The sequence below is a fragment of the Ovis aries genome, chromosome 1 (genome assembly GCF_016772045.2).
Source record: "Ovis aries strain OAR_USU_Benz2616 breed Rambouillet chromosome 1, ARS-UI_Ramb_v3.0, whole genome shotgun sequence".
In the NCBI taxonomy this organism is placed as follows: Eukaryota; Metazoa; Chordata; class Mammalia; order Artiodactyla; family Bovidae; genus Ovis; species Ovis aries.
The window spans coordinates 87,368,635-87,386,830 of NC_056054.1; the positions used below are offsets into that span (position 1 = coordinate 87,368,635).

At 55.0% G+C, this 18,196-nt stretch overlaps 1 protein-coding gene and 1 long non-coding RNA gene across 2 annotated transcripts in view; one reads left to right on the top strand and one right to left on the bottom strand.

Moving 5' to 3' along the window:
- Window positions 1-227: 227 nt before the first annotated feature.
- On the bottom strand, window positions 228-10,382 carry ALX3 (ALX homeobox 3). The gene is made up of 4 exons (XM_012106972.5): window positions 10,047-10,382; window positions 4,683-4,999; window positions 1,762-1,890; window positions 228-1,380 (listed from the first exon to the last, which is right to left on the bottom strand). Exons 1-4 carry the CDS (start codon window positions 10,321-10,323, stop codon window positions 1,072-1,074), a joined length of 1,032 nt encoding a protein of 343 aa, XP_011962362.3. The 5' UTR covers window positions 10,324-10,382; the 3' UTR covers window positions 228-1,071.
- Window positions 9,745-18,196, top strand: part of LOC114116343 (uncharacterized) — a 29,803-nt gene continuing 21,351 nt past the window's right edge. The window contains exons 1-2 of the long non-coding RNA XR_003590272.3: window positions 9,745-10,110; window positions 13,996-14,196. This is a non-coding gene — a long non-coding RNA (uncharacterized LOC114116343). The remainder of the gene's footprint in view (window positions 10,111-13,995; window positions 14,197-18,196) is intronic.

Sequence of the window (18,196 nt, forward strand, 5' to 3'; positions counted from 1 at the left end):
CCTTCCAGATGAGCCCAGCAACCCTAGAGCCAGGCTTTTCCCCTTGCTTTCCTGTACCAGCTGAAGCCACAGGGACCCTGGGCAGGTGACATGACATGCGTGGGCCTTGAGGGCTGGCTGCAGGTTCATCTTCCCCCTAGCCTCTAGGATCCCTGCCTGGACCCCAGGCACAGACCAGCCCTAGAGCAAAAAAGTGCCAAACCCTGAGGATACACAATCACCTGGTATAAAAAATACTGCCACCTTTATTATTATGCTGGGCAGCACATTTTTTACAAAAGTATTTTTACCAAAGTGGGGTTTAGAATCTCAAGGGCTGAGTCTGGGGAAATCTGTTTTATTCTTACCAACATCCAATGAGTAAACCAAGGGAGCCTGCGATTTCCAAGGCATTTCTGTGGCCTGATCTCATGGAAGAGAATTCAAATACTGGTGTTTCTGGTGGAATTTCTGCCCCTTGGAAGGGGAAGAGGTCTCCACAGCATGTTGCAGGAGGGGCCACAGGACACGAGGAGAGGTGGCGGAGCGGGGAGAAGGGGCGCCTTCTACACTGACCTCCAGTTTCCAGGCCTTTGTCAGCACCAGACCCTGGGTGCACACCCCCCTGTGGTGGCAGGCCATCTGCGTGGTTGTGACTGATCTCCTCTAAGTGGCAAGGAACGCCTAGTTCAACCTGTTTCATCCTCCCATTTTCCTGCATTCCCTGAATGAGGTGCCAGTTTCAGCTGGAGGGTTGACAGTTTGAAGGAAGGCTGAAGGAAGTAGGGCAGTATCTTTTTCCCTCCTGCCCAGAGTTTGGGGGAGGGGACCCAGTGTGTGGCAGGAAGAGTCCTACCTGCTTTGAAGCCCCCTTTCTCCTGGGCAGCCTCGCCTTATTCTAACAGGAAAGATTCCGTAGCTCGTTCCCTGCGGAAGCCTGAGGGTCCCAGCTGCTCTGCCGGGGCCTCCAGGAACCTTCTGGGCTTGGAGGCAGAGGTGCGTCCTCTCTGGCATCCAGGCCGGGGTGGGGTAGGAGCAGCTGGGAGCAGAAACGGAGTTGGGCAGCTCAAGTCTGCATGTCCACGAGACAGATCATGTGGTCCAGTTCAGCAGGCTGGGCGGCTCCTTGGGCTTCACCCTGAGTGAGATGAGGCTGGGAGACTTATAGTCACCATCCGGAGAAGGCTCAAAGCTGTGGCCCCCTAGGGCGGGGGAGAAGCCATGGATGGAGTAGATGCCAGGGTGGGCTCCAGGAGAGGCTGGCACCCCCATGAAGCCAGCCACATTCCCATGAGGGTGGGAGTATGGAGACATGCATGCGGAGGGGACGCCCTCTGGACTCACGAGGCAAGGACCCCCAGGGCTCCCAGACCCTGAACTGGGCCACAGGGAGTTCTGCAGCTGAAAAGAGAGAAGAAGTAAGCCCATGAATCAGAAGGCCCAGGGGCCTCCCTAACCTAGAGACTCTTCTCTTGCCCTTAGGGCTCCAGAAGAAGCTTTAGAGAGAGCTTCCTCTTGGCCCAGGTCTAGAACCTACCCCCCAACACTCACAGTGACATCTCAGAAGGCCCCTGCCGTTACTTCTCAAACAGATTTCCAACTGCTCTACAAACATCCTTCATGAGACTGGTCAAAGCCCATCTCGCAGAGGAAGAAGTGATTCACCCACAGTCACATGGAGCCCTAAGGCTGCTCCTGGTCTCCCTGGGGCCTCAGCTTACCCTCTAGCTGGCTTTCCCACAGAACTGCCAGGCCCTGAGTCTGGGTGGGGAGAGGTCTCACCTGGGGATGGCTGTCGGTTCGGGGCAGCATGGAGATGTCATAGGCAGACGTGAAGGGGTTCCGCCCCTCCTGGATCTTCCCATAACGCTCACGCTTCCGCCACTTGGCTCTGCGGTTCTGAAACCAGACCTGGGGACAGGTTGGGAGAGGTTGAGAAGGTGACAAAGCAGCCACGAGGCGTGGAGCCCGCTGGGGAGAGAGCTGATGGCTGTATCCTCCTGTGGGTGGTGGGGAGCTGGCTCCAGGCTGGTGACTCTGAATTGCAGGAACTTACAAGTTCACATCATTCTCAGGGCCTGCGATGGGGCCTAAAAGAAGCCCAAACCCAGAGAGGTTTACTGGCCCTGTGGGCCCTCCCCTGCTCCCCAGGCTGAGTCAGACTGGTTCTCCAGTCTGGCTGTGTCTGGTAAGGGTATTGTTGGGGTCTGTGGCCTCAGAGCCCCGGGGCAAGTACGCGTGTTGGGCTTCTAGTCTTATCTCTTTCCCAATGTCTGCACTTGAGAAATGCAGTAAGGTAACCTGAAGACCACAGCCTAAAGCCCAGCTCCTTAACATGGTCCCTTGGCACTGACCCCTGCCCCTCCCTACAGCCTCGTCTCCTGTCGGGCAACAACACTCAGTTCTTCCTAGTGGCCTCTCACCCCAGCTGCGTCTGAAACACTGCTATCTGGCTCCTCCTGCCTTTGCCTAGGTTTTTCCAGCTTGCACTACCCACCCCTCCAACACATAGCTTTGAGCTGGGCACCCTCTCCTGGGCTTCCTGAAAAGCCCAGCATAGCTCTCATGATACTCATCGCGCCCTACGCTGGCAGGTGAGGGCGGCTCACCTGTGTGCCACCCACGTAGCTGGCTGGATTCGTCACCTGGCCGTGCTCTGTGTGTGCCGGTGTGCATGCCAAGCTCTAGGCTAGATACCAGCACTATCGAAACCAAACCAAGCACATTCTCCTGCTTTCCAGGGATTCCACTGGGAGCCACAACAAAAGGAGTTGCATGTGTGTGTAAGTAACCCTGCCTGAGTCCCTCACTCCCCACACCCCCTCTCACTCAGGGAGGGAAGGCCCAAGAGAGCTAAGAAGTTGGGCGTACTCCCGGCCCTTAACCCCGGTTGCAGATCCCAGAGCAGGCCTGGGTCAAGGCTAGGGAGGGCCCACTACCGGTTCCTCCTTGCTCCTTAATTTGCTCTCCCTCCCCTGCAGTCCATGGGGGTGCAAAGAGTTGGACATGACTGAGCAACTGAGCAACAACAACCTCTGCAGACAGATGGAGGAGCCTGGATTTGCTGATCACTTTACTTATAATTCTTCCCTGTCACCACCCGCTCTCCCCTCTGAGCTCTGAACCTGCCCCCTGCACTGTCCCGTGGGTGGTCCCCTTACTCCTCCCAACGAGGCGGGGTCTATGGGTGGTGTCATGCTCCTCTCAAGCATCACTGCACTTGGGCCTCAGTCATCATGGAAGCTTCTGGACTAGGTCTGGGGGCCTGTGGCCATCCCTCCACCCCTTTAGGGTTGAAAAGGCCTAGAAGGGCAGTGGGGAAAGTGTGTACTGCCTCCCCAAAGCACTTCCATGGGGGCAGCTATTCAGAGCATCCCCCGCCACAATCCCCACTGAGGCTTGCTGGGCTGTCTGGAGATGTGACATTTGGACTTCCACAGCTTATGTGATCTGGGGTTATCTCGAAAGCTGGGCCTCTTACCCTGATGGTCCCATGCCCTGAGGAGCCCTGGGGAACAGTTCTGAAAGTCTGTTTTGGGGGCTACCTGGTAGGAACATGGAAGCAGGAAGACCCAGCAGAATAGAGTCCTATGTTGAATTCAACTGAACGGCATTCTCTGCTAGGCTGCAGTTGGCCTCTTTATAGGCTGACTGCTGGTTCCCATATTCCCTGCCTCAGGCCCTCCTCCCCTCCCTCTGGAGGGGCCCCCACCCAGGCTGTGATAAGCATGAGCTCTGCCCTGGGTCCACTGGGACAGGGAATCTCCTTTGCTTAGAGGTCACCTCCTCGCCTTTCCCAGGAAGCCCAAACCCAACCCTTCTCCTGGGGCCTCCAGCTTGGCATCAGGGAGCCTGCTGCGTATCAAGCAGGTTCAGAGCAAGGCAGCAATGACCGTCTTCCTCTTGGGCCAGACTCGTGTTGAAGCCCCCTTTTCTGTCCCCACCTCCTGCTCACCACCTTCATGCTCTTTCTCACTCCCAGCACGCCTTGGACATGGATTCCCTTCCCTTCTCTCTTTCCCAGCATCCCTCTGTCCTCCCGCCCCATCCACACAGGCTGGGCTCCACCCAAGTGAAGCTGGCGACAGCTCCATCCAGCCCCAGGGCCTGATCTCTGTTGGGAAGAGTTTGTTGCTGTGGGCAGGGGCTTCCCGCCAGGCTCTCCCAGCCATGGTCTGGGAATTGGCAAGACAGGTCACTGGCTCAGGCTGGCTTTAAGCACCACTGATCCTGAGACCCCGGGCAGGGACCCTCCCCATTCTGGGCAGCTACCCTGGGAGCGGTACTGAGACATGTTTAGCATTTCACATCTTCTAAAATGCTGTCACACCTGTGATCCTCTAAGATACTCCTCCTCATGTGGTAGTACTATCATTCTCTTTTCCTAAATTGGGAAACCAAGACTGTGACATGCCCCAAGTCACCTGGTCAGCTAGTAAGTGGCAAAGTTAGGACACACATAGGTCTTTTGACTCCAGGAGGCTGTCACCCTCATCCCATACAGGAGCCTCAACTTGGGCTGCGAGCCTGTGGCTGCAGATGAGCTGGGCATGGAGGAGAGCCCAAGAGGGCTGACCAGGGGCAGGCGTGGGGAAGGGCAATGCTGTGGTGCCAGCGTCCACCTTTCCTGGCCCCCGTGTGGCCTGGCTCACGGTCTAGGTGGTCAAGGCAGCCAGGGAGCCCTGTGGCCGAGGTGCCCTCACCTGTACTCGGGCCTCGGTCAGATCCGTGCGCAGAGCCAGCTGTTCCCGGGCATATACATCAGGGTAGTGGGTTTTCTGGAAGACTTTCTCCAGTTCCTCCAGCTGGAACGTGCTGAAGGTCGTACGGTTCCGGCGCTTCTTGCTCTTGTTCTTGGCCACCTCCATGGAGTCGGGGAGTCCCGGGGACAGAGGGACACGCAGGCTGGCCAGGCAGGGGCCTGGGGAGCCTGGCAAGTTAGAGGTCCCGTCTCGGGGGCCCCCTCGGCAGTCCAAGGGCAGCTGGGGGAAGCTGGCAGCTTTGGAGGCCTTCTCCTCAGCTGCAATGGAAAACACAAAAAGGAGGATGGAAACCGAACCAGGGGGTTTTGTGGGTGGGATGGAGGGAGGGGGAAGAACGTTGACGCTTCAGTCTCCGCCTCCCCCTTCCTTCTTCCTCCGTCCTCCCAGCAGCCACCCTTCAAGGGAGCCTGGCATTAGGAGGCCTGCCTGCTGAGCCTACAGCTGGGGAGGGGGCCCTGGGGAACCATGTGCTCTGTGGTCTGGGCGGATCTGCTGGGGCCGGAGGGGGTTCATTTCGGGGAAGCGCTCTGTGGTGGCGCATCCCACAGGGTGTGGAGGTGCCAGGATTGATGCCACAGCAGGGCCAAGCCCAGGGGTGGGAGAAGAGGGTAGGGATGCCCCTGCCCCTGCCTCCTTAGCCCTGACTGCAGGCCTTGGCTCCTGTACCCTCATGCCCAGGCCTCTGCTCCAGGACCAGACAAGGATGCCTTATTCTCTGAACCCCCAGTCTCGCGACAGTGTCAAATCCTCCTGTCCTGGGGTAGAAAGGGCAAAGAAGCTTCAAGAGGGATTGTCAGATTCTTCATAAGATATTGATGTTTGGGCAAGCACTGAAGCTCCAGCCTTAGGGAGCAGGAGACAGGTGACAGGCTACTCTCGGAGAGGGAGAGGTGGGGAACAGTGGGGAACAGCATAGCCTCAGAGCCCATCATTCTTGTTGTCGTCTATCCCCACTCCCTGGGAGTCTCTGACTCCCCCATTGCCCATGATTAACCAGCAGCCCCACTCTGACGTGCTCATCCTCATTTGGGAAGCTTGGTGGAGCTCCACCACGAAGGAGTATGGTGGAAAAATAGGTCACCCTGATCACCCCGCCCTCTCCCTCTGGCAAGGACCCCCAGCAGCGTCGCCATGAAATCTCTTCTCAACAGTCCTCTGGGATGTCAGCAGCGACGCCACACAGACGCCCAACTGATTCACACAGCCCCTTCCCTGGCCCCAGGCCCATCTCCAGTGGGGGCTTGGCCCCCAGGAAGCCCAGGAAGCTGGCACCAAGAGGCAGTTTCTTTCCCAGGACTTGGTGTTGGCTCACTAAAGTGGGGAGGGGCAGGAGAGAAAAGACTGAGAGATAGGATCAAAGAGATGGGTTCTGGAGCTCTGGATCTGATGCGTCCCTGTCTCCTTGTGGAGGACAAGTTGGGTGAGGTTCACCCCCTCCCTGCTCCCCATAGCTGGAAGGTGGTGAGTGACCTCCCAGGACTCCCCGGGCTATGAAAAAAGCTATGCTTCACGAATGTGTCCTGGAGGCCGGGGAGAGTCAGGTAGGGCCTGCCCTTGGGCTAGTCCTAGTGACAACCCAGACACTTCGTTCTCGATTCAGGTGGAGCACAGGTGGGGAAACTGCTTCAGTCCTGGGCGATACATTTGGTTCTAGTGGTAGTTCCACCAGGTAGGACCTAAGGAAGGACGACTCAATGGTAGTTTGAACCAGATAATTTTAAGTGGTCAGGAAGACCAAGGGGACTGGGAGGGGCACCATACACACTGCAGGGTGGAGAGGGAGGGGTCTTGGTAGCTCAGATTCAGAGGAGGCATGGCTGGACTCCAGGCAGAAAAGGGTGAGGGTGGCTCAGGGATGGGGGTCAGAGGAGCTCTGATGTCCCTGCAGAGGGCTCCCCAAAGCTCCAGGGCTTGCTCAGCTCTCACCTGGCCCTCAGTGTCTGTCTCGATAGGATATGCCCAGATTGGAAGGATCAGTCCTGGGGCTCCAGGACTTGCCTTCTTGACCTTAAGCCACCCACCTACCAGGGATGAAAATGTAGCAAGCCTTCTCAGAATAGCTACCCCCCAAAAGAGCCAAGCTGGCTGGCCTCTGCTGGCCTCCGGGGACTGCCCATTCTGCAGCCCTCCCAGACGACCACAGAACTTCTCCCCTCCTCAGTGCCACTGCCCTGAAACCTCCATCTGCCCGGAGGACTCCAGCATGAGGCCAGAGAATTCCCTCTGGGGACAGGGGCTTGCGTCACAGAACACCAAGCAGCCTCCTGAGAAGCAAGGCCCGGAAGAGAAAAGAGGTGGAGATGGGCTAAATGGAGGGCAATGGTCAAGGAAAGGCAGAGCGGGAACAGAGGCCGGTAGTCTGAGCTTGTCATGCGAATGATGCACTGTAAGCCCGGAGTACATTCAAAGTGTGCACGGGCTCTGTACAGGAGTCACTTGTACCTACTGGGGCCACCGGGAGATTAAGGGGGTAGTGCCCCTGTTGGAGACTGGAAGCCTGGAGCCCAGCACTGAGGTGCCGGGTGGCCTGCACAGCCAGTCTGTCGGCCTGAACGACAAGAGTCAGGAAGAGCATCAGCAGAGCTCGGTCCCTCACTTCCTTCTCTCCAGTGCACTCTCCCACCCCCGGTCCTGCCAGCGACTGACTGGAAGCCATGGCTGCTTGGAAGCCGCACAACTCGGGCTGCCTATAGGGAGCCGCGCTGTCCTCCATGGATGGCGTCCACGATGCCGCAGGACCAGCTAGCCGGCTTTCAGGCTTTCAGCTTTCGCAGGAAAGCTTACTTCCCGCGTGCTCCTGCGCAAGAGACCCGCAGAGGTCTCTGAAGCCTGAGGTTCCCCAGCTCGGCTGAAGATCCGAAGCCGGTGTAGACCTACACGCGGTTTGGAAACACCCAGTGGGGACTTGAGGCTCTCCTGAGAGGTTTCCAATCTTGCTCTAGTCTTAGCGGAGCTGACGACTGGGTACTCTTCTTAAGTCCGAGGCCGGCCCAGGAAGCGCGGCCAGCCGGGTTAGCCGGCTCAGGGCTTCCGCGGCGGCGAGCGCGTTTTGAGATCAAGAAGCCAAACTAGAGGACAGACTGGAAAGGCCCCGGCAAAACAGTGGGGGACGGCCAGGCACCTCTCTGGCCCGCTGAGCAGCCACGCGCTGAGGGCGCGAAGGCTGCTGGCACTGCCCCGACACTACCGCAGTCCAGACCCGGGCTGCGCGCTTTCCGCAAACGGCGGCCACGGGCTGGAGTGGAGCGCGGTGCGCCGGCTTTCGAGCGCTCAATTAAGGGCCTCGCCGGGATCGCGCAAAAGAGGGGGCACAGCTGCTCGCTCATGGTCTAAACTGGAAACGCTCTGAGCTTGTTATTTTAAAAGCCGAGAAATTAGGTGGGTTCTCCCTTTTGACCAACATTTCCCACCAACCAGACTGCACGGCCCGGATTCCCCGGGCCGTCTCTCCCTAGCAGCCCGTCTCTACATCAGGGACGCAAGCCACCCGCCCACCAGCCGAGTTCCAGCTAGGGCACCGGGGAGGCCACTGGCGGGCCGGGGGATCTACCCAGTTTCGGCTCGCATTCGCCGCGCCTCCTTTTCGTTTGGTCTGTCCTCTGCCCAACTCGCACCGTTAATTTCCCTCTCCTGCTTGTTCCCATTTTGCTGTTTCCTGCACTTTTAGGATGCCTCTTTTACTTCATATTGTCTGCTGCTTCTCTTTTCGTCCATTCCCTTCCTCTCCATTTACCCTCTTCCTTCGATCCTCCTCCGCTTTTTTTTCGTTCTTTCTTCATTTCTTTCCGTTCTGCCCAGTTCGCTGACCGCCTTTTACCTTTCTTTCTTCCCTCTCTCCACTGTTGTTTTGTCGAATTTCCTTTTCCCTCTTTTTGGTTGTTTACACTTTTTGGGTTTTTTCCCCCACGCATTTCGTTGTTGACACCGTCGCGGTCACTAGATTCCTCCTCGCCGCTCTTTCTGCTCCAGCGCTCTCAGCAGTTTGCTCGGCGCCGGGGTCGTTCGCGATCCCGGCTGTCCGTCTGTGATTCATCGTGCCCAGCAGGGACGCTGAGCCGCAGGGTGCGTCCTGCCGAACGCGGCGCGTCAAGCCAGGCCAGGTACCTGTGTCCCGGGCGGTGCTCACGGCGCTGCGCGGCCGCCGCCGTCTGGCTGGGATCAGAGGAGCCAGGCCAACTGCTTCTCATTAAGTCCCAACTGTGGTTTTTATCAGGAGAGCCTCTTTCAAAGGGCACAGACACGAAGCTCCGCGGACTCGCTCATTTCCTCCACTGACCCCCACACACCTCCCTGCCCTCCCTTACACGTTCTCACCGCCCCGACTGGGCGAAGGCCGGAGCTGCCTGGCCACTCCGCAGAGGCCCGCGAGGCGCCAGCGGGGCAGAGGCGAGTTGGGAGGCGATCTCGAAGGATTCAGCTCAGGGCCTAAGCTTCGGGATGTGGCAGCAAATATGAGGCGGGCGCGGGCACCGACACTTCCACAGGTCAGTTGGTGCAGCGACAGCCGCGGGGTTGGGTTCAGGCCCGCTTAGGCGCGCTCTTTGGAGACCGCACGGTCCAACTGGCGTTAGCGCCCAGGGCATCAGCCCAGGAACAGCCCAAGGCACCCAGAGCTTAGGCCCACTCCCGACGGCCCCGCCGTGATCATCCAGCGTGAGGAAGCCAAGACTGCTAGAAGGGCGGCCATCGCCGTGCATACGACGGAGAGGCCAGGTTAGTCTGGGAAATAAGAACACAGTTATTCTGATCTGAGAATGGCCCGGGACTGCCTCAACAACCGCGGCCACTGTACCGAGCGCCATAAGGCGCAGACAGCAGCGCCTCTCCCGGGGGAGGCCAGGCCGCAACCTCCCTCGGCTGAGTCCGGCGTGGCCACTGTAGATCCGGGCCACTCTCAGAGCCGCCAGACACAAAAGCCGCGCTTCTCTCACCGCACCGGGGCCAAGAGTTAAGCCTGGCTCCCGGGCCTCGGCGTCAGTTCCCGCCCAACTCCGGCAAGGCACGATCTCTGCTTCCCGGTTCCGGCCGTCTTCCGGCCCAACGGGGCCCGGGGCCGTCGCCACTCCAGCCTCCCTGGACCTCCCGCCTCCCTTTCCCGCCGCCAGAGGCACGCGTGGCTCTGCCTCCCCGCACAGCGCTACCTTTCGCCCAGTGCGGACCACCTCCGGTCCGGCTTCAGAAAGAGCCGTGCAGAGGGGCGAGAGAGGCAGAAACTTCTGAAATAGGCGACCGGGAGAGGGAAGCGGGGAGGCCCCGGCGGGCCCGGGGTGTGAAAAGGGAGAGCGCCCCCGCGCCGCGCGTTACCTTCCTCGGGGCTCTCGTAGAAGTGGCCGCCGTTGAGCGCCGGGCCGGGCCCGAGGTCCTGCAGGTACTTGGCGGGCGGCTTGGCCGGCTCTGGGAGGTAGGGCTCCAGGGGCCCGCAGGCCGGGAAGCGGGTCAGCCGCGGGCCGCGGGGTGGCGCGGGGTGCAGGTGAGGCGCGGCGGCGGGGGTTCCCTGGGGGCCCGGAGGCTCGTCCCCGGCGGCTGCGTAGGGGCCAGGCCCGGGCCCCACGCCGAAAGGCGCGCAGCGCTCCGGGTCCATGCCGGCTCGGGGCGCACAGGCCGCCGGGGGCTCCGGGGCTCGCGCTGCCCGCGCGGCCTGTGAGCGCCCGCCAAGGGGGAGGGACCTGGGCGCGGGGGCGCGGAGCCCCCGGGAGCGGCGCGCGCCGCAGGGGGTGGGGGCGGGGGGGGGCGCAGGGGAGGGGGCCGCACTCTGACTTAATGCTGGAACCATCCACGTCACGTGCAGCCCCGCGCGGGTTAACCCCTCGGAGCCCGGTAGCCCCCTGGTTCACTCCAGTCCCGGTACCAGAAGCAGTGGGAGAAGGGGAGGAAGCCACCCCCTCTCTCGAGGGTAGAGTCCGTTTTGTCTGTGCATCTTGGCGAGACCCTTGTTTAGAGCAGCGCTGGCCCAGATACCCGGCCCGGAGGCTCTTGACTCTGGAGGGTGAGACACTTCAGGGTAGAGACCCCATCCACGCCCAACAAATCCTTTTAGGTCCGGTCTCCTGACTTTTAGTCTGGGATAATGGCCAGGGAACAGGTAGGGGCTGGGCTGGGACGTTTACTCTCTTTACTGGGAGTTGGAAAAACTTGGCCTTCAGCAAAAACACCTCCGTTATAGAGATATCTTGTTTTTTCTCCAGGTGAGGAGTCATTGCTGTGTGGAAACAGCTCTAATCTGGTAATGGGTGCTGGGGGCTGGGAGCAGGGTGTGATAATTAATTAGCTGTGGGGCCTTGAACTAGTCACTTAGAGTCCTCATCTGCCTGTGGACATTGGACAGTCAGTCTTCTGAGTCTATATATATTCCTGGTGAGTTTCAGAAGCAGAGGCAGGGGCAGAGAAGACAGCTGGGCTGTAGAGGCATCTCAGGACTGAACAGAGTCCACCAGAGGTTACCTTAGGAGCAGGTGGAGGAGTTCCTAGCGGGTTTTGTGTTTGAACAACAGGCATGCAGTGAATGCATTTTAATGGGCAAATGATCTGAAAGTGCCTAGGGACCCCTGGAGAGGGGCTGTCTGTAGCTCAGACCTTGGATGCTGTTACCCCAGGCCTGCCACTTTAAAAGGACAAAGTAGGACCATGTCACCTAATAGCTGGGTCTCCCTAGCCAAGAGGAAGCCCAGGACTAGGGCAGTAACTTAGAATTTTTTAAAAGTCAAACAACCTCCACCTTATCTAAGATCTGGGAAGAAATACCTGTGAGCCCTAGAACCCTGCTCACTTTTGCGGATTGAGAAGTCCCTAGTTCTGGGTCACACAGTTTTTTATTTTCACTGCCTCCAGAGATTAGCAAGAAGGATGGGGAGTCCAACATCATTTGTATTTCATTTGAATTCTCAATTTTTAAAGGAATCCAAGGGGCCTGGTGTGAACACCTCCCTCTTCCGCTGGGGGCTTAGAGGGGGTTTCTTGGCTGTCCTCAGCCAGAGTTGGGCTGTAAATCAAGGGCAAACAGGAACCAGAAGCCTTGCATCTCACAAGTAGTCATTAAGCCATTATTAAACATACCATAACTTCTCTGAAGCCTTATTGGTTTAAACACCACATTGGAGGCATTATGGCCATTAGGGCCCCTAATCACAGACTGCAGACTGGAGTAGTGGGATGGGAGCACCTGGAGCTGCTATTTCCAGCCAAGAGGGAGGTTTAGCTTGGAATTAAGCTTCCTCTTTGGCCTTACCAGGGGCATCCATTCTCTAGGATCCAGTGGATCCCAGCTCTGGGCGGCCAACTTGTATTGATCACTTTTGCCCATTCATAGGGGTTTTTCAATAGATATTGAGTTAGTAAATCAACTTACCTCAGTTTAGAAAATAATAGTTATTGGGTTAGGGCTGTAGATATTGTTGGCTTTTTTCAGGAGCATGTTAATGTCAATTCAGGGCACGTTTTCTGTCCAACAAAGTAATCAAGTAGCTTACTGTGGAAGACGAAAGTATGACAGAAAAACATCATCAACAGTCTAAACAGGGCAGCCAAATTTAAGTGCCAAGTGTTTTGCCTCCAATGATAACCTTTCTGAACCTCAGTTTACTCATCATAAATGTGGGCCCTACCCATGAACAAGGAATATTTGAGGAACACTTATTTGATGGATGTGATGAACTGTGTTCATTTAAGAGATTTTTATTATCATTAAGAGATCCAGAAACTGCAGCCAGATTTCTGGGCTACATCACTGAATTGGTGGAAGGCTCCATAGGCTCAGATGGAAGGTTCTATGATTGGGAGCTGAGCAGAGAGACCTAGGTACCCACACTCTTTTCCAAACCCAGAAATTCCTTCTCCCTTTCTCCCCCTCTTTGAACAGAACCAATTTCCATGCTGAGATGGTGTTCCCAATTGAACCGAGGTGGCAGGAAATCCCAGAGTCCATTTAAGGTGGGTCAGATAGATAGGGTTGCCCCTCTGGCAAGGTTTTCTTCCAGGACCATGCAAAAGAGTTCTTAAAGGGGCCCTTCCTGCCCCCTCTTAGACACCACTAGTGCACAGTCATCTTTATCCATATGTGGTCTGGCCAGTCTGATGGGGCAGGAGCATAGAAAAAACAAAAATGTAACCTCAGAGTTTCAAGGTTTTCTTTCTTAGGAGAGCTGAGAAATCATGAAGTAGCATAGGGGACCTCATTTTACAAATAAAAACAGTAGCTAACACAGGTAGTGTCATATAGTGTGCCAGGCACTGTCTAACGTATTCTCTATTGATTTACTTGACCCTCATGACAACCCCAGGAAGGAGACACAATTATTATCCATATTATCAGAGAGAAACTGAGGCCACACAAGGGTGCCATTTGTCCAATGTGGATATCAGTGGCAGATCGAAAATTTACGCTCAGGCCCATGGTTCCCACCAGCTATCTCTGAGTTGTTCTTCAGCGAACATAACAAAACTGGAACCATTAGTTGCATACCTCCTTCTCCCAAGGGAAGGTCAGGACTTCCTTTTTTTAATGGATATTTTTTGGCTGTGCCGGGTCTTATTCGCGGCACACAGGCTTTCCCTAGTTGCAGCGCACAGTCTTCTCCTGTGCACAGGGGCTTCTCTAGCTGTGGTGCTCAGGCTCCGTAGTTGTGACATGTGGGCTAGTTGCCCTGCAGCACTTGGGATCTTAAGTCCCCCGACCAGAGATCAGACCTGCATCCCCTGCATTAGAACGTGGATTCTTAACCGCTGGACCACCAGGGAGGTCTCAGCACTTCTTCCTGATGCAATTTGAGGCCAAAGTGGATGGGAACAGAGTTGGTCCAAGATGGAGCCATATTGCTGCCTTTCTGATCACCAAATGACAGTTTATTGAGACTTGCCATGCCCAGCTGTTGGTGGTTGGGACAGTAGGTGGAGGGGGGTTTCTGCTAAGCTGAGACCAAATGAAACAGCATCTAACACCTGAGAGGTTTTATGACCCACCAACACAGCCAGATGTGGGGCAGAGTTTTAAGAGAATTGGTGAGTTCACCATTCGTGCTGTTTAATAACCAGTTGAATTACAATAGCATTATGTCACTGATAGAGTGTCCAGAGACTCAGTGAGATGAGCTGAAAGGATGATCCAGATAATTCTGGGTCCTATCTTTAAAAACAGAAGGAAAAGAAAAATCGCTCCACCTGCTGAGAAAAACTACTTTCAAAATGGACATGATGCTTACTGGCTGTTTCTAGGCAACTGTTTTACACTGGCTGATTGTTTCATTCATTCATTTAATAGGAGGACCTACTCTGTGACAGGCATTTGCTGGCAGTGGGATACAGCAGAGAGCAAGACAGACGTGACCCCTGCCACATGTCAACTTTGCTGGAATGGAAATGTCTCCTCCACAATGAAAAAAAAAAATCATCATTTGGATGTGAATCAAAATGGAATCTGGTCTCCAGAACAGAACTCCTGGCCTCTAGCCTCAACTTTAAGGTTGGTTCTTGAATTGAGCATTGGTCCCAACTTCAGCTTTCTTTCTCTTTCTGCCTGCCCTCAGCCTGTGCCACACGAAGGTGAATGTGCCCCTTTATCTCCCAGGGGATGTCCAAGAGCAGTCAGAACAACAGGAAAGATGGAACCTCAGATCTGACATTTCTTTGACATACAAAACTTCCTTCCAGACAGGAAAAACTCAGTTGCTTTCTCTTTTTTTTCTTTGAAGGCAAGACAGTCAATATTACTCTTGTCCTGTTTAGACTTTGAAATCCTAAATTGATCCCTATGAAAATTCTGGGATGGGGAGCCCACGTAGATTGTTTCTCATTAGTGACATTCTTCCTGGAAGGTCAGACTAAGGAATGGTAAATAAACCTTTAGATCCGGTACTTCCCCCTCACCCATGATATTGAAAAGAAAGAAAAGAAGGGGGATGGGGGAAGCAGCAGCTTTGTGCTGTGGATACCCAGGATCCTTGGCTATCATTCTGACAACCCAGGCTGAAGTCTATGCTTTGGGATAAAATTTTTGGAAAGTTAGGGAGCTACTTTTTTCTCTTCTGTTGATTTGATCTCTTTCAATGGGAGAACCAGTTAACTTGTGTGTACGTCAGTTTCTTCCCCAGAAGAAGGAGGGGAGTGAGTCTGTAGTTCAGCTTTTCTGGAATGAATGGGTTCACAGAGATGTTTCTTGAGCCTGAGTCCCCCCAACCCCAAACTTGTATTTCTCTGCTCATTTTCTCCACCCACCCTCCTCGGGGTCGGGCTGGTATGGGGGCAGGGGCCAGAGAGGCAGAGCTTCATCTGGGATGTGGCAGTGCCCTGCAGGCCAGGTTTGCCCTGACATCTGCCTTGGTGTTACTAGTAAATGTGTTCTGTGGCAAGTGCTGCCTTGGACCAAGAGAAGTTATTTTGTGGGAGAGTTTTTCATGAACTTTTTCTTGGTATGAAACAGAAGGGGGCCGGTTTAGACCTCTTGGCAGACTTTGATCAATTGATTTTATTCATTCGTTTGTTCATCAGGCATTTACTGAATGCCTGCCATGTGCCAGAGAGTGGGGCCACACAGCAGGAATAGACTCCGGATGCAGACCATTTATTCTCAGGGCTTTTCCACTCTAGCAGGAGACACAGAGCAACAGGCAGGTATCCAGCAGGGTGTGTTGTTCTGAGGCAGGAGAGCACAGGGGGCTGTGGGGGTCATGAGATGGGCACCGCCTTGGGCTGGAGGCAGCTGCCAAGGAACACTTTCAGGATGAATCTTGAAAGTTGAAGGAGGGTCAGCCAGAGGAAGGTGTATGGAGGTGGCAGGGAGGGAAGGCATTCCAGAAAGACAGCCCAGAGGTGAGAAAGAGGAAGCCAAGTTTGGGGAACTTGGATTTGTTGAATAATGCTGGAGCCTAGGCAAGAAGAGAGTTTGGGGTAGGGTGGGAGGAAGACAGACAAAGGTAGAGAAGTCCACAGGAATCAAGGGAAGCTCTCGGAAGGCAGGCTGGCGCCACAGGTGTCCACCCCCAGCACCTGCCAAGCCCAGCTCCAAGCACTAGATTTGCTCATGGGAGCCGTGGAGGAGGGAGCCTCAGGCCTGAGAAGTCTCCCTATGCTAAGTGGGAAGCCACACCCAGAGGGTGGATATGAAGAAAACATAAAAACAGTTGCAACTAAAAGCACATCTGCTCGCCGCCGGAGCCATGAGGTGCAGCGCTGAGCAGAGGAGCTGTGGGATGTGGGCGGGCGGGTGGTCTGCAGGGCCTCTCGGGGCCAGGCTCTTACCGGGAATGCTGGTCAGGGCACCTCTTGAACTCATTTCAGCAGGAAATCCATTGGTTCCAGAGTGTAGATTCCAGATTTGTTATTTTACAGGGCTAACAAGTATGTAATTATCACATTTGGGGCCCTTCAAAGGAAATGCAAACACACACCACTGAACCCCCTTAGAAATGTGCGTGGGACCCATCCCAGAGTTCTGGATGGAGCTCACCACCATGTCACACAGAAGTACACTCCAGCCCAGGGTCTGCTCCTGTGTTGGCGGGAGAGAATACGAAGACTGGGCCTAAACCTCACAAGAGACTGGGAGAAAAGCAAGTGAAGAGGGTGGAAGGGCTCTACCAGCCCCTTCTGAAGTCTCTTGAGAAGGAGAGGGAGCGGGATGGGTTATAATAGTAGGATCCACTCAAAGTTCACCTACAATGTGCTGGTCGAACACCATCTCATATCTTCTTTATTGTGTTATAAGGTGGATATTAATACTCCCATTTTACAGAATGGAGAAACTGAGATTGGTTTGTATATTAGTTATCTAAGGCTGCACAAGAAATCACCCCAAAACTTAGTGGCTTAAAATAGCAATAGTCAGTGTGATTGTGGGTCAGAGATTCAGGAGCACGTTGGCTGAATGGTCTGTCTTGGGAGTATCTCAGGACCCCAAATCAGACAGTGGTCATTCTGTGGAGGATTTGCTTCCAAGGTGGCCCTCACACATCACTGGCAGTTTGGTGTTGACTGTTCATGAAGGCCTGAATTCTTCCCCATGTGAGCCTTTTCATGTGGCTGCTGCAAGCAGCCCTCAAAACCTGGCAGCTGGCTTGTCCCACAGAGAATGAGCCAAGAGACCAAGGTGGAAACTGAGGTGCTGTTTATGACCCAGCCTCAGAACTCACACAGCATTACTGCTGCCATATTTTACTCAGCACACAATTCAGTCCTGAGTTTGTACAGGAGAGAATTCCACCATGTGGCTCCTTGGGCCACTGTTGGGGCTGCACTGATGGGTTAAAAAGGGGACCTGATGAGGGGTGGGGGTATTATATTAGTTATGACTGATTAGCATTGTTGTATGGCAGAAACCAGACTTCCCTGGTGGCTCAGACAGTAAAGCGTCTGCCTACAATGCAGGAGACCTGGTTTCAATCCCTGGGCAGGGAAGATCCCCTGGAGAAGGAAATGGAAACCCACTCCAGTATTCTTGCCTGGGAAATCCCATGGATGGAGGAGTCTGGTAGGCTACAGTCCATGAGGTCGCAAAGAGTCCGACTCGACTGAGCGACTTCACTTTCACTTTCATGGCAGAAACCAACACAACATTCTAAAGCAATTATATTCCAATTTTAAAAAAAGAAGGGGACTTGAAGGGGCATGACGGGGTGCCTGGCAGGCAAGTGGCAAAGCCCACTGGGCAGTGAGAGCCACACTGCCTGTCCTGAGGGAGACAGGGGAGATCCCCAAATGGGGCAACACTTGTTTTATGTACCCCAAGTGTTCAGCTATCACAGCAGGCAAACTCCTAGGGGACTCCCTCAGTACACTGAGCTGATCTCAGGCTCCATGGGGGCTCTTTGTTCACATGGGTGAAGGAAGGAAGCAGACTCACCTTTAACATGAGAAGAGAATTCACTTTCCCTATTTGCCTTGCGGTCGGTTGGGCAGAGGAACTCTGGTCTTACAGCTTGCGCTGAGTGACGGGGAGAAAGATGGTGTTGAGAGCCGATTGTGAGGTAGGTCTGAACTAGGGAGGTCTCCATTTTAAAATTTCATATAATCTTCTCCAGAGGTAGCTGTTATTATTTATACTTCACAGATGAGACTCAGAGAAATGAAGCAAGGTGCCCAAGGTGTCACATACTTCCTAAATGACGGAACCAGGCAGGTAGCCTGGTCAGCTTGCACCACCTCCAACAGGTGTGCTACCTGAGTCCTGGCAGACAGGCAAGGGCTGCATCTGCCCCCAGCCACTCAGTGAAACTGAGTGTTCAGTGAGGCAGATACTGTGCTGGGCAGAACTGCGGGATGCAGAGACACCCCTGCTCCAAGCCTGGGCAGATCCTCCTTAACGGAATTTTTTTCTCCTGGGGAGACAAGATTTGTACACGTGAACAATATTCAGTCCTCTAAGATGACCACTGAGGGTGAGACAGGTTGAGGAACAGATGTAGCAGGGAGGGGCTGGTGCCCTCTGAGGTCCCTTCCAGGTGCAGAAGGACGCCACTGGGCAGTCA